At 37.2% G+C, this 23,627-nt stretch overlaps 1 protein-coding gene across 3 annotated transcripts in view; it reads left to right on the forward strand.

Annotated features, from left to right (window-relative positions):
* ilrun (inflammation and lipid regulator with UBA-like and NBR1-like domains) overlaps positions 1-23,271 on the forward strand; it is a 55,888-nt gene extending 32,617 nt beyond the window's left edge. Inside the window, exons 5-6 of one of the 3 annotated variants that reach the window (XR_007957894.1) lie at positions 2,987-3,126; positions 4,473-5,028. Coding sequence is in view for 2 of the 3 variants with exons in the window: in XM_052034852.1 (XP_051890812.1) it covers positions 21,859-22,002 (144 nt within the window). In the remaining variant the exon portion in view is untranslated. Of the gene's footprint in view, positions 1-2,986; positions 3,127-4,472; positions 5,029-21,858 lie in introns of those variants that run through there. The other 2 variants (XM_052034853.1, XM_052034852.1) reach the window with 2 other exon arrangements.
* Positions 23,272-23,627: the final 356 nt, after the last annotated feature.

The following is a 23,627-nucleotide window of genomic DNA, read 5'->3' on the forward strand; positions in this document are numbered from 1 at the left end:
AATCTGTAATTGGGGATATTTGGCAGAAATGAGCCTTAAGCATCAACTGACACGTACCTGCACAAGTAAAACAAAAAGATTATTTGGGATAGTCTTGCATAGGTTCTTCATTCAGATATCTTGTAACAACACTGTTAAATTAGTGATAATCAAAGACCTCAAAGTTGACAACAGCGGGAGAATAGAGCAGTTGACTTTGGTGTTCAGTATAGTGCAGGAATTCTCTCTTGTGTTTTAAGGTAAAGTACATTATTGATTAAACTCAATCAACATCTGCGAGTGTGAGCTGATGATGGTGCAGTGAAGGAAGTAAAACCTCTGGGATCTGAATGAATGGGCAGTTATGTTTCTTCTCATATCAAAGGATTGAGAAATCAGCTGAAATAATACAAAGAATTACAGTAGGTGAATTTGGTTTCAAATCAATAATGTAAAGAAAGTAGTGAGGGAAAACAAGTTGGGATTGAGCGAAGAAAGCTTGACTGTTCTTGATTTTTAACTTTGACATTTTGAAAATAGCCTGTAAAGAAATTAGATTCCACACTTCTAATAGTTTTTAGTGAGAAATGTTTATTGATAATTAGTAACAATTACCATGTTAGGAATATTCCAGCTTGAAATAATATCTTAATTTTGTTTGAGTTTACTTCATACACGGCACAATTTTAGTAACTGCATAACACTCAGTGCAATGTAATCAGACAGCATTGCAATTTTTATGAAACAATTGACACAGCAGCACAGTGCATCATCAATATTTTATGATTACATGTACTCTATAGATATTAGAGCCCTATACATAAAGTTGGAAAAAATAAGATCAATTTTTAAAGGAAGTTAACTTTTATTAAATATATTCCTTTACTTTTTTACTGAACTGGTCAATTATAACCTTTAATGAATGGCATACTTTAATGCAGAATAAGCCTGGTGCTTTCTGCTTTTTCATAGTAATTTCCAAAAAATATAATTACATCGACTGATGTTTCCTCGAGTTTTATTGTGCTTTTAAACTGGCTGCGCAGGAGCTTCAGGTAATGTTTATTAAATCATGTAAACTCACCAGTAATGCAATAAAGTGTATGTTCTTTTATGTAGAAAAAATTATTGCTATCCATCTATTTTTATAATTTTACTCTGAACAGCATTGAGAAATTCTATCTTCCACCACACTTGTCAAGATTTTCAAAAACTGGAGTTGCTTCTGACAATATATTTTAGTGTCCTGTAAGGCTATAGCTGGGATTAGCAATTCATAAACATAACTCCAAGGCTAACTGCAAACTTGATCTATAGAAGCTGTAGTAATTTTTATATCTTTGCACTGTACTGCTGCCGCAAAACAAATTTCACTTAAGTGATAAATCTGATTTTGTTGTTTACTATATTTAGATTCATTCCTTTTTGTCTTTTTAAATTTTCTGCACATGCCCCCTTTCCCTCTTCTGCCATTCTGAATAATCTGAACTAGTTTGAAAGTGCAAATGTTTTTGAGCTTTACTGCTTTCAAATATTTTCTCAGCTTTTTGCCAAAATTTTTCTTGAGTTTTACTGCTCCTGTGCTGCAATTCTGCAGATACCAGTTGTGTTTTTTGTACTTCACCCATGTGATCATTCCTCTGGGTAAGTGCATTATTGTTGGCAAGCTATTGACATTGGAGTTCAACCAAATTGTTCAATATTCATGAGGTCTTAGTGGATATGAGGATAGGAGTTCCTTTCCAAAAAAGTCCTACTACTGCATCCTGCTGGCATCCAGACTAAGATTGGCATTCTCTGTGTGCATCAGGAATCAAAATTCTGATTTTCTGTCTGAGTTAGCCACTACCTCAATCAATTAAATTGAAAGGACTTTTGAGTAAAAAGAACAAACATATTACTTTTGCACTGAACTTATAATCTCTGCTAAATGAATAATCTGTACCACTAATATGAGAAACTATGTACATTTTTTTTTGTCTAGATAATACCAAACTTGTTGCTCCATAGAAAGTTGATGTGGATCAATGATGTACACTTTAAGGTGGTTGAGTTGTTTGGCAGTATCTAAATGATGATTTTGGTTAAGAATCAGTACATTGAGTGAGAAGTAGTGAGGATTTCATTTCCATGTATGCTGGGAACCATTGGAAATGCAACATTTTCAGGATTGATGTGATAAAGCTGAAATTGTTTGAAATCCACTTAGTTACTTGGCTATTAGTTGCACACTTGGCTATCTTTTTAAAAGTCTGCATGCATTAGCAGAAGCATGACACTTGATATTTTGAATTATTCTAATAAGTGTGGCAAATTGTAGACAGTGTAAGAAAAATACAAATTTTTGACTATTATTCATTATCCCTCTTTACCCCCCACATGATTGTAAGATGTAGTATCACTACTATTTTGTTTGTATGCTATCCTAATACTGTGCTTGCCATATCCTGTACGTGATGGCAGCTTAATACTGCTGCTTTTCCTTCTGTTTTAAATTCAAAATAATGTGATAGGAGGCAGCTGTATTCTTGAGGAAACTTAAGCCTCCAAGGAGAACTTTGGGTTAGATGCGAGCCCAATTTTGAGGAAACTTTCAGGCAGTAAATACTATACCGAATGTTTTGCACATACATTTGCAAGGATTAACTTTTTAGTCTTTCTCCACCCCATTATTTAAAACTTGGTATAAAATACCTATGCTGTCTAATTTTAAAAAAATCTTATACATTGCTGATCTTCAAAAATATGACAATTCTGTTTGGATGAATATTATACATGTTGGGAACAAGATTAATTTGGATGGATAAGTGCACTGTGGGAGTTGTCAATCCAACTAAATAGTGTAGGAATTTGAGGGTCAAGTGTATAAAAGAAAATCTTTGAAATCTGGTGGTTGGGATTGTGAAATAGCTAGTCCAGCACTCATTTCTGTGCATTTTGAGGTGACTTTTTATTTGAATTTTTATTTGTAACGTTGAACCACAATTTTGTGTGCTTGACTTCACAGAATGTCACAGAGAAATGTTGATTACACGTATGCCACCACATCCAAATAGGAAGTTGGAATGGCCTCAGTTCTGTGGGGTGATGGATGACTGGCAACGAGATACAAGGCAGAAATCAAATGGAGGGTTTCTAATATCATAAGTGAGTGAAGCTTCAGCCATTTTGAGTAATTCGTATATTGCTGCCTTGTATCTCTGCCAGCCATATTTTCTTTATGGTTTTAAAGTACCTTCTAGCATAGAAATCTCCTTTTCAGTGCTAGCTGATGTGTTAACTCTTTGGTCATTGAGCAGATAAGGCTGTAAAGAACACATTGAGAGAGACATATGTATATGACAGTGACTTTGGACCAGACTAATCCAAGTCATTGTGCTAGTATAGAATTGATTTTTTTTTTGCTGGTTCAGGACAGATGCTTGTGTGTTCTAAAACAGAATATACACCAGATCATCAATTCCGTGTGCCCTGTTTCATCACCACCACCACTGACCCCCTTCTCACCTCCGCCTTGCCCAGCCTCCTCTGTCTCTTTTGAGGTGCTTCTGTGGTATGTGGAGGATAGACTGGAAATTTTCTGGCCTTTTGTTAGTCTTGATTTATAATTGTTTACTAGGTTACGTGCTAGAGTGGCACAAAGCACCTGACTGAATTTTATTGGCCTCTCTTTGAGGAAGTATTTTAGCCTCCATCTGTCATGGAGAATAGAACCGTTGAGAGTAGAACTTCATCCTGTTGCAAAAGGATTCTGGTTTGCATTGCTTTGGAGCTCCCAGTGTGACACTCAGCTACAACCATTTTAATATATGTTTGCATTTCAGCTGAGGAGGCTTTTCTAACTTCCTGTTGTGATGATTGGGAAAAAAAAATTGATAGACTTTTGTTATTTTATCTGTACCTTATTTGTTAGACTCTAGATGAATAATTTGGGAAGTTGCGTGGATATTTGGTAACTGTCCAAGGCTAGAGCAGTAACGAAGCCCTTTTATGACACTTCTGAGCATTTCCTTTGCATGAATAATTATTATTTTGAACGATTTTGAATAATTCATTGATTTTAATTTCTTTTACTGAGTTGCGATTCAACAGTCAATGGAGCAATTCTCAGTACCTTTCAAGCATGTGACTAAACTTGTCAAAATTTCTCAAAAATAACTGAGCTCACTTGAATCAGGGACGAGAAATTGAGTCTCTTAAATCACGGTTCAGTATTATTTCAGCTGGATCATTGTCAAGTTTTCAAAGTTTCTTCATTTTTTTTTATGTTGGAATATGAAAAGGGGCATAGATGGAATCAGTAAAGTGGAAGTTGGGGAAAAAAGTGGCTGATTAATATTTTGCTTTCAAAGCAACCTGAGATCATGCCAATACTTGAGGCTTCGTTACAGCCCTACTTTAAACTGGATATTAATACTAACACACTACTCCCCATGCAATTCTGTTCCTGTTGCTAAGAAAAACATTTTCACTCTTTTTTTTCTTCTTTTCAGGGTTTCCATGGCCCTTATCCTTTTGGTCAGTCTTAAAACGGGTATTGCCATTATCCAGCAGCCTCTGGGGTCTTGGTGTCACTCTGCAATTTTGCTATGGCCCCATTTCCCTCCTTTGACACAACACTGAAAAATGATGGCTGTTTGTTTCAAAACAATGTATGCATGTGTGAATGCTAAATTAAAGAGTGCTGTAATTGTTTAAGAAAACACAATGGATTTTTTAGATGACATTGTCAGAATAATTATGTAGTTAAACACAAAGCCATGTTCAAATTATTTTGCCTACTGAGCGACTGTAGTTTAAGCAAAAGATAAAAAAAATTATTTTGTATTCGTTTGTTCAAAGCATCTTAACTGTTGGAATTTTTCCTGTGCGAGTGAGTTTGTTCTGTAACCTGCGGAGTATCAAATGGAGAGGGCATGAGTGGAGTAGGATTGTGTGAAAAGGTGAGTGTAACTCACTGTAGAATGGGAGCAGTTTATGACAGCACAATCAATTGGAGACTTTTCCATACTGTACAAATGACGTTTATTAAATTAACACTGAAAAGTCTCTAATCAAACTTGTGTCTAATTTGAGAAGTCACATTCTCCATGACAGTTGATGCTAGCAAAAGACAAACTTCCAACTTGTTGGGAATGTTTTATTCCAGGCATCAGTTGATTTCATATATATTAATGTGCACTGATGAGTTTTGCTATGCGTGGATGATACGTTAAATAGGATGACTTCGGGTTCTCAAAAATCCAAAATCACATGTCTGCTACTCGTTCGTTGTGCTGGAGCAACTGATAGTTCCTACATCCTGTTTGACTTTGTTAAATATCCATTACCATTTTACGTTCTTTAATTTGAAAAATATGTTCTCAAATATATTTTCTTGTAAAGTTGGCATTTTTTAACTATTCACAGCAAATGTTTTGTTCCTTATACAAGCAATACTGACTTTCTAATATTACCTTTAAACTGGAGCCCTAATAGCGTACTCTTTAGGAGCAAGTTTTTGTCATTGAATTGGCTGTACAATGACATTCACCTGCAAACGGTGCTTAGACAATAGTGGTATTAATTATATAGATTTTGCACCTACTGCAGATGCCAGTTCATAAGAGTTTAAGTGAGCATTTTGATTGGTGTTTCCTGCCCGAAGAGCGGCAGGCCATTTTTGTGCCTGGATTTTACCATTTTGCATAATCTGTTCCTTTTCAGAATATTAAAGATGTAAAGTGAATCTAAGGGCTACTCCACAGAGTAAGAAAACTAGATATTCGTATGCTGCAGTTGACAGCAAAATTGCTGAGATGGAAAAGTAAGCCACCTATCCAGCCTTGCTGTGGTTAAAGGAGAATGTTCATGAGCTGAAAATTTGTGTGAAAATTATGAGGGAGTGACGAAATCTTGAGTGTTTTACATGAACATAGTACTCGTGCGATTCGAAAAGTCCTCCATTTGCCTTCTAAAATTTGAAAGATGTTCAACAATATTGTTACTAAAGTTGAAAATACAGTAAATAGTTCTTCCATACTTGCCATATGCATTACCTTCTGGAGCCAAGTAAGTTTTTGTACAATATTGCTAAACACTTAAATGCCTGTATATCTGAGTTAGTTAGCATGGAGTAATGAAGATGGGAGTTGCAGCTGCTACAGTAAGAACAGGAGTGATGTGTCTAAGACAACAGCACTGAACTCAGTGAAAAGAGGTTGGAATCTAAATATAAAGTAAAAGTGATATATTTTTTGCAGTAGACTAATTACTGCTCCTGGGGTTATTTTTATTTGGATTTTTGCCAGTGTTGATGCATGTGATTGGGTCTTGGCTCCTACTTCATAAAGTTATCACTATGAGCACTGTATTAGGGAACATAAGTTAAAGGGATCAGTAGTGCTATTTTCTTCTAATTGATACTGGAAGGGTTCATCAAATTGCTTTCTATGTGGTCAATGTTTCTTGGGCCATTTGAGGGCAGATTTTAATGAAGATGTTGTTGCCAAGTACATCTTTAAGGCGTGCGCTAATTTGGACTCTATCCCTTTTAGGAGTAAAGCCATGAAACTGTCCAAAATACTCGATTGTTGAATTGGTGGTGATTAGATGGGTACTTAAGGGGGGGAAAAAAGAGATTTTAAGTGCTAGATGTTAGTTGAAAGTGATAACAGATGGAGGTCTCTGCTTTTGCATATTTGAAGAGATTGTATTAAAATGATGGTTCTGACATGGATTTGTAAGTGGTGATAAGTAACACTGTAATATTTTTACTAGTTTATTAAATGCAGTAGCTTTTGCTTCTCTTCATATTTTGCTTAGCTTTCATGCAGTCCTCTTATTTTAGGAAAGTTTGCAAATTGGCTCAGCATTTAACATTTCCATGTGAGAGTTTTAGTAGAAAATGGCAACAGTCAGAGATTAATGAATACTTTTCAGTATTGACCATTGCACCATTTACATTGAACTCTTACAATTCAGCCAGCCAATTTTGAAGGACTTAAGCAGACCTCAATATTGTTATAAGACAATGTAGGAAATGAATAATACATTGCAAATTCAGTCTTCCTATCCCTTGATCTATAGTTGAACAAGATGCTGCATACCTGAAGATGAACATCAGGCTTGTAAAAACAGCACAATATCTCTAGTAAATGTCAAAAATGGTATGGAGTTTATATTTGAATACATGGTTATGTGCTTTCTGTTGATGCCTAGTTTTAATATCTATGCATCCTTTAGCTGCTTGATATTAATTCTTGGTTGTTATCAAAAGCAACATGTGTAACTCTTTGTATGTATTGCTGGACTTTTTTTAAAAAAATGTTTGACAGTGGAAGTATGTATGTACATGGCTAACTGCTGCACTGAACTGATTCAAACAAACACTTGGGAATGGTTGAAATTAAAGATATGTCAATTTATAATTGGTGTGAATAATTTTACATATTACTCGAGGTTGTTTACAGATGCAAGATGTTTTAATTGTTTTCCTAGTATTGTAATGTCTAGATGCTGATTTTTATAAAAAGTAATTGAATGTTTTATGGCCTGAACAAGTTGTGTGTGCAAAGTTCAAGGTTGGGCCATTGTCATTCAATTGCAATGTACAATTGTACAGAAACCTTTTTAATGCAGAAGTTAATTTTTTGTATTAAATCATTATCTATGATTGATCATGAGCTCTTTGTGAATCTAGATGTTCCAGCTTTATGTATTCCCTTCCAATTATTAATAGGACTTGCATATGCATTGCTGTATACAAAAGAATGGTATTACTTGAGCAATTCTCAACCAAATGGCTATGAGATATTTTCCTCTGTAGAACATTTCAGAAGAGGCAAAATATTGAAGTATATACTTGGCAGTCTTGTTACTTATAGTTCAGTGAACCAAACATGAAAACTATACATATAAATTCATGACCACGTGCATCGACTAGCAAGGAAATGGAATTGTAGAAAAAAGTTTATTCTTAAGATGTTTTTATTTTATTTTTTTTATATTTTCCATCTTGCATCTGCACATTTTGATGCACAGTAACTTTAAGATTGTAAAATGAAAGAAGTTTCAAACACACAAAGGAACCATTCGATCTTCTGGGGGGAGAAAATGCAGTGGTGTTTGTCTCAACCATTGAATATGCCAAGCCTTCTACACTAATAACTTGCTGTTCAAATACATTTTTCCTAAAATGCTTGGATTAATCTTTCGGGATGGGTTTTAACTTTTTAATGGACATTGCCTTCCCTTTCACTGATTTTTTTTTTCCCCATGCCTGTTGAAATTTCTCTCTATTTAAATAATCTTATTATCTCAAGTCACTCATCCTTGGCAACATTTGAGTAGCTTTTTGCCTGATGATACAACAGTAGTCTCGTGGCTCCAGGGACCTGGTTATGATCCTGACCTCAATTGCTGTCTGTGTGGAGCTTTCACGTTCTTCCCCTGACCATACAGTTTCCTCTCCCAAAGGCCTGCTGGTAGGTTAATTAGCCGTTATAATTTATCCCTTGGCTTGGTAAGTAGCGAAAGAATCAATGGCAGAGTTGATGGGCATGTGAAAGAAATGAGGGGAGATGAGAGTGATGGGGGCTATTCTGTTTAGAGCTGGCACGAATCCACAGGCTGCATGGTCTCCCATGTCCTAATAAGTAACAATGCTATTTATGGCTGCATTTTTTCCCAGCTGAGAGCCCAAAACTGCACAGTACTCCAGCTGTGATTTAACTAATATGCTTTATAAAATTTATCTTTGTTTCCTTTTAATTGTCTTGCAATTTATGACTGCTGCACAAAAATACGACTAAAATTAATGTATATTCTGAGGATACTCACTGAAATATTAAAAAAAAATTAAATCCAGTCTCTGCAGAACTTAATGAACATCGATTTCTCTGACTTCTGGTAACCATTCCCCTCTGACTTTTTTTTTCCCCTCCCCCTTCTCTTTTTCCTTATCCCACCGGCCCCATCACCCTTTCTCTTTTCCCTCCTCCACCCTCTCGATCTGCCCATCACCCATACGTTCCACCCTTCGGTTCCCCTCCTCACTTACGGCCACTCTTCTCTTCTATTGGATTCCATCTTCTTCAGCCGTTTTGTAAGTTCTGCCTATCACCCCCCAGCTTCTTGCATCACTTCCACTCCCTCTTCCTCAGCTGTCTATCATCCCCCGCTCACCTGGATCCACCTATCATCCACCAGCTCTTGCTCCATCCCCTCACCCAACCTTTTTATACTGGCGATCTCCCCTCATTGTTTCCATTCCTGATGAAGGGCCTCGACCCAAAACGTCGACTGTCCATTTTCCTCCGTGGATGCTGCCTGACCCGCTGAGTTCTTCCAACTTTTTGAATGTTTCTGCAAAACTTTAAATCCATTCTGTACAATTTTGCAGGGTGAATAGGTGCTCATTTTTGTTGACATTTTTAATGTTTCACCACTTGTGTGACTAATTTGAGGAGCTACAGTTAAGCTTAGTTCATCTCGCTAGTTCCTGCAGTAGTGAATTTCTTTTTCGATACAAAGGGAGACCTGACAGCCATGATACAATTAACTGCTCAGGTAAGAAATAGAATATTCACAAAGTGGTTAGCAGTCTTTTCCAAATTGTTTGGATTTTCATCCCTTTTATAGTTCTTGTATCCTATATGAAACAGAAATTGCCCTTCTGTCATGGACAGGCAACCACTTTCCTCCCTTTGGCCCATATTGGATACCATTTTTAGACTAAATATTTCAGTAGAACAGGTGGATTTGCCTTTTGTATTTGACTGTATGCTCATAATGTTTTTTTATGTGCTCAATTGTTATCCTGGTTAACTTTTTTTCTTGACGTTGGGTTGAAGGTTCAGAGCAATCTGGTTTCGGGGTAGGGTGCTTGTTGCTGGGACTGGAAAAGCTGGATTATTGGCATTATGTCCATTTAACTTTATCTTGCAGTGTGGACTTGAGGTTTTAAAAAATAAGTCCTAATTGTACTTGCACAGAACTTCAATTATCCCAATATTTCTATTACTTTTTGGTCTTGGTGTGATTTAACATTTTGTGGACTCATTACATTTCTCCTGATAGCAGTTCCTTCTGCATGACATAAAATACCTTTGCAATTAAAGCTTGATTCAGTTGAATGTTCCTTGCATTGCATTTGTTTTTGTTTTGTTTTCCTCTCAAGGAGAAGACCAACATGTAGAAACATCTGGTTATTAGACAATCTTAATTTTCTATTGGGAAGGGTTGGACAGTTTTGAAAAGTGCCCAGAAAATGGAACAGAAGAAATCTCTAGATTCTGCTGGATAATAGATGTTCTCCTGCAATTTCAATTTTAAGGAATCCTTTTATGAAGGTCCATTGTACAAACTATGGTAAGTTACTGAGAGCAAACTTTTATAATGCTTATTTTTATGGCTGTAGTTGCCTGGATTTGAATTTTATCTTTTTTATTTTATGTTGACATATCTCAAACCTCATTGGAATTAGAGCTTTGTTACCCTATTCAAACAAATTAAGTATTCTCTCATTTTTAACCCCTCTCAGTGTTGCAGGGGTGTGGGATAGGCTCTCAGTTCCTCTACATACTTTAATTCATGAATCAACAATATTTCAATATGTTTGGATTTGTGCTGCCAACCTTGTTGTTTGTTCTCCCAGCTACTTCTTTCTTTCATTGTATGTGAAAACTTAATAATGCAATCCACTAAATTTGTTTTCTGTAAAACAAAAAAAACTACAGATGTTGGAAATCTGAAATATAAGCAGAAAATACTGGAGACGCTCAAGACCAGGTAGGATCTGTGGAGAGAGAAACACAGTTAACATTTCAGATCGATGGCAGACATTTTGTACCAACTTCTTTTGAGTATACTGCTTAACACCAAATTTTATGTAATGGTATCAAATTCTGCAAGTCGCATCAACTTTGGGTTTGTTCAATTTTTCTTTTTGTTGTGTTTTCTGAATTGTTTACTATTTTAATTATAACTATATATCTGACATTTATTGTTATAATTTGAATCTGCTCATGGTTCCTTGTATTTAAATGGTTTGGTTTTCTGTTAATGTTTTTAACAGATATTACCACCCACTGGCCTGTATTGTAGTAGAACCAAGGAATACAACAATGTTGCTACATTTGACATAATTGACTACACCATTCTCCTCCAAAGCCATGATATTGCTGTTCAGCTTGGTGGGGCCTTTAGCTGGCAAATCATTTGCAATGGTTTCTTTCCATTGACAGTTGGTGTTTGGAATTGGTCTGTAATCCAAATGTTAAAGTATGCAAGGTGTCTCGCTTATTTATTCCAGTCTGTTTCCAGAACACTGGTTCAGACTTGATGGGATATGAGCCACAGGATGAAAATGACCATATGGCTAATTAAGCTTTTTCTTCCATCAAATCATGTCAGACTGATCTTACAGTAAACTTTACCTCCAGCATTTTACTGATCAGTGTCAATAAAGTATCACTGTTAATCTGTGAACCCGTCCCAGGTAATTTCACAGAAGTCAGAACTATTATAAGTGTAATCTAAGTGTAATCTTAAATGTAATATATTTAAAAATATAATCTAAGGTGGCATTAAGCCAGATAAGAGGTAGAGTGTCGTGTGGAGAAGCTTGGGGAGAAAGTTCTCTCCAGTGGATCTTTTCCATGACACAACGCCTATCACCTCCTTAGGCAAACCCCTCTACAACCACTTGTGTCTTACCCTACCCCTCACCCCATTGTGAAGTGGATCCCTGCTTGTCCTCCGACTTCCCATATTCTCTGTGAACGTTGGAATGCTACTCAAATGGAAGTTATCGTCAACAAAAAGCTTAATGGAAAGATTATAGAGAGCCTGTTAAAGGGATATGAAATGTATTCCAAAAGATGACCTGTTTAAATTGAATGGAGAGCTGGCAGTGTTTACTTATTTATTATAGTTTGCTATAGTTTTCAGAGGAATTCAAAGTAACTAATTCATTTAGGGTGATACTTTAGCATGCTAGTTACAGCAATCATATTAGGAAGGCAGTAAGAAGTCAAACTTTTCAGCACTATTTCTGGTTTTATCAATAGGAAGGGAGAGATTATATTTATTGGCATTGACAATAAATGTAGTTAAAATTAATAGCAGTGACATTAATACCTTTTGGTGTTTTGTTCATAACCAAGTGTCTCATCTCTGTTAAGCTAAGAAAGTTAGTTCTGTTATATTGTTGTCTTGCCAAACTTCAGTCTTTAGAACCTGGAGGTTAGAGCTTGGAGAAAAGCAGAAGTTGCACGTCTCAAAGGTTATGCTATGAAACAATGGGACACATTTTCATATTGAACAAAATTCATTTTATGGTATGTGTTGGAATTGCTGCATAAGGAGTTAGCCTAACTGAATAAACTGCTATTATTCTGATTCTATCCAGACTAAGAGATTAATCCATTTTCCTCAAGCCAATACTTCATTTATTGATGTATGCAATGTGCAAGTATGGAATCTTAATTATAACAGAAATGTCAGCTTTATTTCATAGAAAGGAGAAGGACGTGGAGGGTAGTGAGATCAGTGTGGGGTATGCTAATAATCTAGGGCATGTTGAGATCAAGAAGGTGGTGGTATTGGGTATACTGAAGAACATTTAAGGTGGATAAGTCCCAAGGACATGACAGGATCTATCCAGATTGAAAGAGGCAAGAGAGGAGATTACTGGGACCTTGACAAAGATCTTTGTATTCTCTAGCTGCTAGCAAAGTGTCCAGAGGATGTTCCATTTTTCTTTTAAGGGCAATAGGGATAATCTATCTTGGGCTTATTAGGGATAGTAAGCATCACTTTGCTTGGGACAGGTCATACATTACGAACCTGATTGAGTATTTTGAGGAGTTGACGAAGATGATTGACTCAAAAAATGATTAGTGGTGGAGGGGTGTTATTCTGACTTGAGGTTTGTGACCAATGGTGTTCTGCAGGGATCAGTGCTGGGACCTCTGTTTGTGATAGTAAATGATAAAATTGCAGATGGGCTGATCTGTGACTTTGCAGATGACAAAAATTGGAGTTGTGGATAGTGAAGAAGGTTGTCAGAGGATACAGCAGGATATAGATCAGCTAAAGACATGGGTGGAGAAAAGGGAGATGTGTACTTTGGGAGGTCAAATGTAAGGGGACAGTACAAAGTAAATGGCAGGACTCTTAAGAACATTAACGTACAGAGGGATCTTGGGGTCCAGGTCCATAGCTTCCAGAAAGTGACAACACAAATAGTGCTATAAAGAAGGCGTATGGCGCGCTTGCCTTCGTTGGTTGGGGCATTGAGTACAAGGGTCATGTTGCAGCTGTATAAAACTTTGGTTTGGCCATATTTGGACTATTGTGCGCAATTCTGGTTGCCCCCTTACAGGAAGGCTTTTGAGAGGGTGCAGAAGAGGTTCACCAGGATGCTGTCTGGATTAGAGTAATAATTAGGAGAGGTTGAACTTGGATTGTTTTCTCTGGAATGTAAGAGGCCTCATAGAGGTTTATAAAACGAAAGGCAAAGATATAGTAGATAGTCTTTTTCCCAGGATAGAAATGTCAAATACTAGAGGGAATTGCTTTAAGGTGAGAGAGGGAAAGTTTAGTAGCTGCCCTGAACACACAGCCAGGGGTGATGGTGGAATCAAACACGATAGTGGAATTTAAGAGGCATATGAACACACAGGGAATGGAAGGATATAGATCACGTGCAGGCAGATAAGTTTTGTTTAATTTGGCATTGTGTTCAGCACAGACATTGCGAGCTGAAGAGTCTTCTTGTTCTGTATAAGCTGATTAAGTTTGGAATAGAAAGATGGTTAACTTCAGACTGAGCACAAAAAAAATAATCATTTGCTTCAGAGCTGTTTCTGCAATTGCTTAACAACATTTAACATTAATTAAAGCTTGTGTAACTGTTGTGTTTTTTACATCCTAGATTGCTTGATCATACCCTGGGGACTTATCCACCTTTTAATGTGTCTTGATACCACCAGCACCACCTCCGTTGTAATGTGGATATGTTCCAATACATCACTATTCATTTCCTTTAATTCCTTAGCTTCCATGACCTTCTCCATGGTAAGTAGAGTTGAGACCTACTCATTTAACAGCTTGCACATCTCCTGTGGAACCATACATGGATGACCACTTTGATCCTTAGGGGGATCTATTCTTTCCCAACTTACCCCATTTGCTCTTTCTATTTGTAGAATGTCTTAGGATTTTCCATTACCTTATCTGCCAAAGCAGTCTCGTGTCCTTGTTTTGCTCTCCTGATTTCTCTCTCAGGTGTACTCCTACATCTGTAATTCTCATGGGATTCACTTGATCCTAGCTGCCTATACCTGACATGTACCACATCCCTTCTATTGACCTGTCCCTCAACATCCCTTGTGAACCAGTGTTCCCTAATTCTGCCACTTTTGCCCTTCACTCTAACAGGGATATGCTCTCCCTGATCTTTCCTTATCTCATTGTAACAGCCTCTGACTAGAGAGAAGTCCCTTTCCCTGCAAGCAGTCTCCCCTAATCAACCTTTGCAAATTCCCATCTAATGCCTTCAAAATTTGCCTTGCCCCAATTTAGGATTTTAATTTGTGGGCCAGTTCTACCTTTTTTTCCATAACTGTTTTAAGACTAATACAATCATGGTCACTGGTCCCAGAGTGCTCCCCCACTGACGCTTCTGTAACTTGCCCAGCCTCATTTCCCACAGGAGGTCAAATATTGCCCCTCTTTAGAAGGGCCATCTATGTACTGTTTGAGAAAACTTTCCAGAACATGTTTAACAAATTCCATCCCATTTAAGCTCTTTGCGTTATGGCAGTCCCAGTCAATGCGAGGGAAGTTGAAATCGCCAACTATTACAACCCAATTATTCTTGTAGCTTTCTGCAATCTCCCTACATATTTGTTCCTCCTAATTCTCGCTGACTATTGTGGGGGGTGGTATACTTTAATACAATCCCATCAAAGTGATCATGCCTTTATTTCTAAGTTACACCCATATAGCCTCACTGGATGACCCGTCAAGAATACTCTCTTTTTCCCTAATCAAAAACGCAACTTCCCTTCCTCTTGCCTCCACCTGTAGCATCTCTACCCTTTGAAAGTGTGTTGTGCACCAGAACCAAAAGGAATCACACTGATAAGCAGCAACAAGAGCACTGATGGAGTGACAGTGTTGGGAATATGAAGATTGCCTTGAGAAAAGATTGTGCTCTATAGAGTCATAGCTACTTTCCTGGTAGTAATCTGTTTGATTGCAGGTTGCCACTGTATCCTTGTGCTTGATTCTCCTCCTCTGATCTAACCTGTCCTGCATGGAGGAACCTACAAGTTGTGATACCTCACAATCCCCTTTACACAGTGTGATTTACATTTATGACAGGAAGTAGAGATTTCATTCCAGCAAACCAAACAACTTTAGCACTCAGATGTTAAGTGGCTGCTGCTTGTGCTGCAGTGGAAGTCCTGACATTGGCAGTCAGTTGCTTTATTATGGTTGAGTTCATATGTCTGAATGGAGTTGGTTACCACTTTAACATTGGAAAGGATGATCCCCTGGGTTCTGCACCAATTGCTGTGCCAACTTGTAGGTTCCTCCATGCAGGAGAGGTTAGATCAGACGAGGAGAATCAAGCACGAGGATACAGTGGTTTCTGCTCCATTATGGCATGCAGTACCGGTTGGCAATAGTGGCCAGTACCACCTTCATGGGGTTAGGACATGTTGGCAAGCCTGTTACCTCTCGCCTTTGAATTGCGCGTCACTTTGTCCTGCAAAGGAGAGGGAAATATATTAATTAATATGTAATATATTTGAATGATGTGGATCTTGTAGTTGCATGGTTCACAGATGTGGGTGTAAGTCTATGGATGCAACGAAGCATATGATTGACAGGTACTTAGAACCATACAGCACAAAACAGGCCCTTCGGCCCACCATACTTTCTAATTGACACAGGTTGTTGGTTGACAGGCATGTGGTGAAGTAAGCTTTTTAGGCTAGTTTTGCAGTTAGTTAAATAAACGACACTGAGATTCATGTGCTGGCCTCAAACACATAGATGAGATTAATGAACTCCTTGCAGGTCCTTAGCTGAAACTATGGCCAAGTTGTCTCCTTGTTCTCTGCTGCTACTGCCTTCTGAGCTTGTGTTCTATGGATACAAGACATCTCCTCCGCACCACTTTTAGCAAGGCCTGCAGTACCATACACAAATACCTTGAATCTCAAACACCCCATTCAAGTAGTGAAGGTTATTTTTGACTGTACTCGCACAGTTTTGGCCCATTGCTGGCAACAAGCCAGTGAATAGCAGTGTACTTGTAAAATGATGTCTTTGCAATAGGTGCAGATGTGTTACACAATTCCTGAACACATTTTCAGGAGCTCTTGAATTTAACCATATCTGGGTATGTTCTCCCATTCCTTTATAGCTTCAGACACTTCCGTCAAATTTCTCCATAGTCTCATCTATCAAAGGAGTTTTGATTTTAGTGTTTTTTTTCTCGGAAGTATATTTGTGCATGTATTCTGGTCCCTCTCCATTGCTTCAAAATCCTGGACTCTGGAGTATCTGGAGATGCAGTACTTATACTGTTTTGAGTTTTTCCACATAATAGCCCCACTCAACCTCGGTCTACATAGTAACTCGATGTACAGGCTGTCCCCGGGTTAGGAGCGCCCGACTTGTAGACACCAGTAGATACAAATGAGCTCCCATAATATTATTAAATTCATAATTCTGACCTGTGTACATTTGTTCATTCCTATGAACAACAGAACTAATTTCTCCTCTCTCTCCACTTCTAGTAATTCTTTCTTATCAGTCTTGTGTGTTTTTGATGCCATTCAATACAATATTGTGGAGGTGTGGTTGCCATCTTGGGAGACGTTATGGATATAATCAATTTAAGGACATTTGTAAAAACTAAACCAGTTCATTACCCAGGCTGTAGAGTTAAGTGTTATGGTTTTGTCCACTTTTTTTTTGTGTCCTTGTATCAATTCACTGTCAACTTGCATGAAGATGAGGGAGTTAAACACCAGTTAAACGTAATGCATTTGCAATAAAGAAAACAACCTGTATACATTTGGTGCTATTAACACAGTAATAAAACATTTTGTTGCCAAGTTAGAAGACAATTGAACAGTACTTCAAGTTAATGACATCTGTTTCTTTTTATCTAAATTTAAATAATTTTGTCATGGAACAACATGACCTATATCTTGTATTTTCATAGATTGCTACTATTTACATTTTCATTGAGTTTTATTTGTTAAGTAAATTTCCCCCCCAAATTTTCTCCTTCATAGGCACATTGTACTTGGATGCACAGCTTTTTAACTCCTATACTTTGGAAATTTTGGTTTTGAATTAACAGTGTATATAACTTAATTAAAAAATTCAATGAAGAACCATTGTATTTAAATATGAGATTTAAAAAAGAGCTAAAACAGAAGTTTGGCTAAAAAGTAGGTAAACCCTACCTGGCAGTAGCCATGGAATTTATTAATATATAACTTATTAACAGTAAAACAATTGATGGGTTTTGTTGCTTTCTGATCTAACAGTGAAGTCTTGTAGGATTCTTTCTTCGCAAAATTCATATCGGCAGTTCTCCCATTAAATGCAAGAGGAAAAAAGTTGTTGTTTTAAGTATACTGAATAAATTTGATCTGTCAGTGTGCAACTGTAGAGCTTTCCAAGAATGCAGAAGCTTGCTTGGATGTTATGTAAAATGCATGTAATAGTTGTCCTCAATTTTCCTTATTTTCTGTGGTAAACTTTCAATTCCATATCATGTGATTTTAGCATAAATCAACCTCAAAAGAATAACATTGTGAGGACTAAAATTTGCAGGTAATGAAATGCACCAAAAGAGCAGCAGCTCGGGTCTAAGCATCTCAGTGATATGAGCACCAACCATCATCTTCTATGATTGCCATAACACTATAGATTCCTGGTGCAGTTGTATTTCCAGTAACCTACCCTTCCTGTTACAGATGAATCTCAAAATATTTTCCATCTTTTCTCTTGCACCCCGCTCTCAAATGTGAGGAGCCAAATGTTTTCACAGTGGTAAGTGTTTATGGGACTGGCAACAGGTACTACTTTTTAATCACTCTTCATGCAGTTGCAATAGGCATAGGCAAGACAGATTCTAACTAGATGCAGAATTATAAAGCAAAATACTACAGATGCCAAAAATATGAAATAAAGACAATGCTGGAGATGCTCCGCAGATTAGGTAGGATCTGTAGAAAAACCTTTAAGGTGGGTGACCTTTCAATAACAACACTTTGCTCTTCCTTAAACTCACTGGTATTCACCTGCACTTTTGTGTGTGGTCGCAAGTTCCATGTTACAGCCACATTTTGAGTGAAGAAGTTTCCAGACTTCTGTTTGATGCTTTAGAAATGTCGTCATGTATGCTGTCAAACCCCTTCAACATTTTAAAGACCTCTGTGAAGTCACCTCCTTTAGAAGAAAGAGCTCTGGCTTCCCTGATTTTTTTTATTAACCTCTGATTTGGTTGTATCCTTGTAAGTTTTGTTTTAGACCATTGCTATTATCTCTGTCCTTTTCAAAATATGAAGGACAGAACCAAGTACGTTCTCCAAGCATGGTCTAATCAAAACTCTTTTACATGAAAGGCTCATAATGGGTGTTGTACTTTACAAGACTATCATCTTCTCAGATGGGCTTGACGGTTTTCGTCAGTTGTGGAACTATTGTGAAATCAGCATCTAAAGTTTACGTCACCATTCTCTGCAACCAGACCACTCTAAATTTTGTTCTAAGTTAGTACATCTGATGTGTATTTACTGGGTGTTTGTGTACATTTTGGGAGTTTTGGGCACCACATAAACAAATAGAAAAAAGCTGGCAGAAATTGTGCTATTTTATTCATTGTTTTAGAGGTAAAGAAAACTCCATTGAGACAGATAAGCATGGCACAGCTCACTAATTAAAAATGTCAAGCTAACAGTATATGATGCAATGCTAAACTAGCACTGCATGCAGTTAAGCAGATTTTAGTGGTCCATGGGTGGTTATGGATGTTTATTTTTCATTTGGTGGAGTTAAGTGAATCACATCGTTGGGAGTTTGGGATCTAAAATATCATGTCTTCTTAAGAACATAACCTCAAATATTTACTCTGCCTTTCTGTTTCCAACTGAAGAATAGTTAAATAGGTACAAGCTTTATTCAAAAATAAGTTATAATTTAAGTGTTTAGCAATTTCTCAATTTGACAGTTTCTTGAAAACCAAACTCTTCCCAAGTTCCATATGATAATACAATACAATACAAAACAAAGATTCTTAACATCTAATTTCTGTCAATGCCATATCATTCACATTTAAACCTTACTGACTTACTATGCTTGGATATTTTCCAGTTGCATTTGGTCTTGAGAGCATATTTTACTAAACTTGATAATTTGGGTGTAGGCAGTAGAGAATCTAATCAGTGATTGTAAATGGAAGGATGAGCAAAAAAAATCAGGTCCATGAACTTACGGATATCATTGTGTTTTGGTTAGTATTTGTTCTTATGTTGGATTTCTGGGGTAGAGGATTTGTCTTATGAGGAGAGATTAAGCATTAGGCCTGTACTCTCAATTTTTGAAGAATGTACAGAGCTTAACACGGTAGATTCAGAGTTGATATTTCCCCTGGCTGAGGTGACTAGAATCAGGGATTGGCCATTGAGGATAGAGATAAGAGAAGTTTCTTTGTTCAGAGGCTGGCAAATCTTCGCAATCCACTACCCAAGAAGTCTGTGGAGGCTCAGATAAGTATATTCAAGACAAATTGGTAGATTTTGGTTATGAAGGGAATCCAAGGATATGTGTAAGAAGGTGGCATTGAAGTAAAAGATTAGCCATGATCTAGTAAAATGGCAGATCAGGCATGAGGAGGCAAATTATTTATTCCTGCAACATTTTCTAAAGGTCCCCATTCTGCTTCACATCAAAATGGGGAGGGGAATGGGGGGGAATATTTAGCTTGAGGAAACGCTTCCAGTTTGATCTAAAGTCGGCATGATTTCATTTTTAGGACTGAGGATTTGCAGAATAAGGTTTACTTTGCTACGTCATCTAATAGGTGAAATCCTAACTGTTTCATGAATTTGATGATTGTGCACATTGACAAATTCACAAAATTACTCAATGTCAGACAACACAAGGAGAGCTATTTATTTATTGTGAAAAAAAAATCCTCATAGTAGAGAGAGAGAGATTCTTTTCATCCCTGAATCTGACTTCTGTTTCAGAGATGAAGGGTCCCTTTTCCTAATTCTCATTTACAACATCCGTTGAACTGAATCATTTCCATAAATTTTTTTGATCTCTTTTAATAATAGTTGATTATCTCAAGGTTGTCTCAACATGTACTCAGAAATCTGTCATACTGTTATTATATTTATCCAATAATTATGAAAATACCTTATTTTTCCCCCTCCATCCACTCTGTCTGCCCATCACCCACACACTCCTTCCACTAGTTCCCCTGCTCACACTGTTCCCATATGCCCACACCTCCCTTATTAGATTCCATGCTCCTCATTCCATAATCTGCAACCTTTTGCCTTCACCTATCACCTCCTCGCCTCTCTTGCTATTTCCACTCTTCCCTCCCTCATCTGCCTATCACTCCTCATCAGTATCCACCAATCGCTAGCTAGCTCTTGCTCCACACCTTCTCTTCACCTTTTTATACTAGCTATCTCCCCTCTATCTCTCAGTTCACATGAAGTGTGTCGACCTGAAACATTGACAGTCCATTTCCCTTCACCAATGTTGCCTGACCTGCTGAGTTCCAACAGAATCTTGTTCGTTGCTCCAGATTTTGATATCTTGTGCCTCCATTATTTATGGAACCTCAACTTTGCTAATGTGCAGTCAAAATTATTTTATAACTAGATCCTTGGTTTTGTCACCTCCTGGCTCAATTATTCCAATGTCCTTCTGGTTGGCACTATTCCTGTACTTCATAAGCTAAGTGTTGCACACTATGAATTCGTCCAAAATTCAATTGTGTATATCCTATTCTGCAACAAGGGCATTCATTTATCATTCTTGCTTGTGGATCTGTATTGGCTCCAAATCCTCCAATACCTTGTCTAAAGTTCTCATTCCTGTTTTCCAGTCTCTTCATGAGCTTGCCCCTCTCGATCTCTTCACACCTACAACTATTGGAGTTTCCCACTATTGTTTTCCCTATCTCTTGCCGCTTGTTTAAATGGAAATCTTCAATCATCTCTCTCAATTTCATCAGCAGCTTGGTATTAATTTTTCTGTTAATATAATAATGTGTAGCGCTTTGGAACTGTAGAGGAGTTGCATAAATGTTTAGGTGGAAATAAGTCAAGGGCACTGAATAAAAGTCCATGAATATTGCCAAAAATTTAGTTCAATGGAGGTACCTTTTCAGTATTGCAAAACTAACCCCTTTTAAAGTAAGAATATAAAATGGTTTAGGAATCCTGCAATATAAATGCTCTGCCACTTGTAAGTAACAATTATGTCATTTAAACTTGTACTGAGTTTCAAAGATGGAGAACTAACATGCTGTAGACTTTGAGACTGCCCAAGCCTTATTTCACTTTGAATGGTTAGATATAACTGCCTGTTTCTCTTCTAATGTTAAGTAACCAAATAGGAATAAACGTGTAGAAAATCACCTTCCTGGATGTTCAGATATTTCCCTTGGCACTAAGATACTACTTGTGACTATTCATATTATTTGTTGGCCTCAGGATTCAATGCGAGTTTCTGTTTGGTGTATAAACCAAAAGTAAGATCACAAAATATTCCTTGCTGTAGACTTTTTGTATCTGGAAGAAAATTAATGACTGGTTATTTACTTTTTTCCAAATATAGAATCAACCCTGCTCTGAGACTCTGGATGTAACCTATTATCAGGGTGTTAATGATGTTTCAGAGGAGAACTGCAAAAATGGACCAAGTAATGGAGAAGGCAAACCTCACCTACCCTTTGGAAGCACAGAGCATTTAATCCACTAGCATGATTGAATGTGTCTCTCAGGCCTAACATGGAGCTACATCTACTTGGCAAAATGTCTTAGCGTTAAAGAGCATCAACCATCCTTGTCTTATTTCTGTATAGTAAGCTGGGAAAACACTTCAAGAACATAAAGCATGGAATAAAAAAGATGTATGTTGTATCAGTTTTGTTCCACATCAGATTATAGAGGTCCTAAGAAATTGTGAACTCTTAAGAAGAAAAGAAACAATGGAGGGGGGAAGAGTAGTAGAAGGAAAAAGGTAAGATTTAAACAGTGAGGAGAGGAAAGGGAACAGGTGTAGGAGATGAGGAAAGAACAGAGGGTAGAGTAAAAAAAAGTTGGAATACTGGAAGACAAACAGGACGAAGTAGGATGAGAGAGGAGTGGAGAACAGAAGGATAAACAAAGATGGGGAGTGCACTGAAATGAATGATGCAAAAGATGACAAGAAATTCATTGACTTCAGTAGAATGAATTTGGAAGGCAGTGTTATTAGTTTAGTATTACTGCCTGGGTAATGAATTTCTAGGCATATGTTCCACTGAAGTTGTTTCTCATCTAAAGTCCAAATATTGACTTATTCAATGCCTTCTCAATTGATAGAACAATTCTCCTCTCTGAAGAGTCAGTCCAGTGAACCTTTGCACATCATCTAAGTCAAGAATATACTGCCTTAAGTAAACAGACTACAACTGCACAGTATTCTAGGTGTGGTGTCTCCATGATCCTATATAATTACTGTAAAATTTATGCCCCAATCATATTATAATAAAGATTAAGATATCTCCTTTCTTAATTGTTTGCTATTCTTGTTAACTTTGTGATATGTGAATAGGCATTTTATGTCCCTATAAATAACATTTGACAGTTGACTTAAAAATAGTTTTTCTATTTTCCTAAGGAAATAATCTCTCACTTTTTCACATTCCCTCTGCCATATTCTTGACCTGCACACCTGCCTTAGTCATGTTGCATTCTCATCACAACTTCTTCATCTGTTTTGAATTGTCAATGAACTTGATTATTTTGCACTCAGTCCCTCAGCTCATCTATTGATATAGAAAGTACTGAGGTACAAGCATGGTTCATTGCACTGTGCCACTAGTTGTAGTCTGCCAGTTCCAAAATGGCATGATAATTCCTGTTTTCTCTTTGATAACTGTTAATCCTTGCTGTGATATTTCCCACAATACTCAGCTGCTTACAATTTCAAATTCAACTTGTCAAACAAGATTTTTCACTTAATAAATCAGTGTTGACTTTGCCCAAAATATTGTGATTTCTTAGTGCTTTGTTAGCATATCCCCATTAATAGCATATTCTTCACACTGGCTGAACTAACTAGCTTGTATGTTTGTGGTTTTCTCCTCCACAGGTACAGACACAATTTTATTTTGGGAAAATAATAAGCCTTTTCCTTTAACCTATAAGAGACAAATGCAAGGGTAGGTCAGTCAGCTTCTCTAACTTTCTCTGCTATTCATGTTTGATCCAATCTGGGCTTCAACATCATTTTCCCACTCTCCCCAGACCTCTTCATTCCATTGTAGTTTAAGTATACATTGATATATATGGCTTGAATAACTCAAATGACTCTGCCTCCACAGCTATGGGGTAGAAAAT

The sequence above is a fragment of the Pristis pectinata genome, chromosome 20, assembly GCF_009764475.1.
Source record: "Pristis pectinata isolate sPriPec2 chromosome 20, sPriPec2.1.pri, whole genome shotgun sequence".
NCBI classification, from domain to species: domain Eukaryota; kingdom Metazoa; phylum Chordata; class Chondrichthyes; order Rhinopristiformes; family Pristidae; genus Pristis; species Pristis pectinata.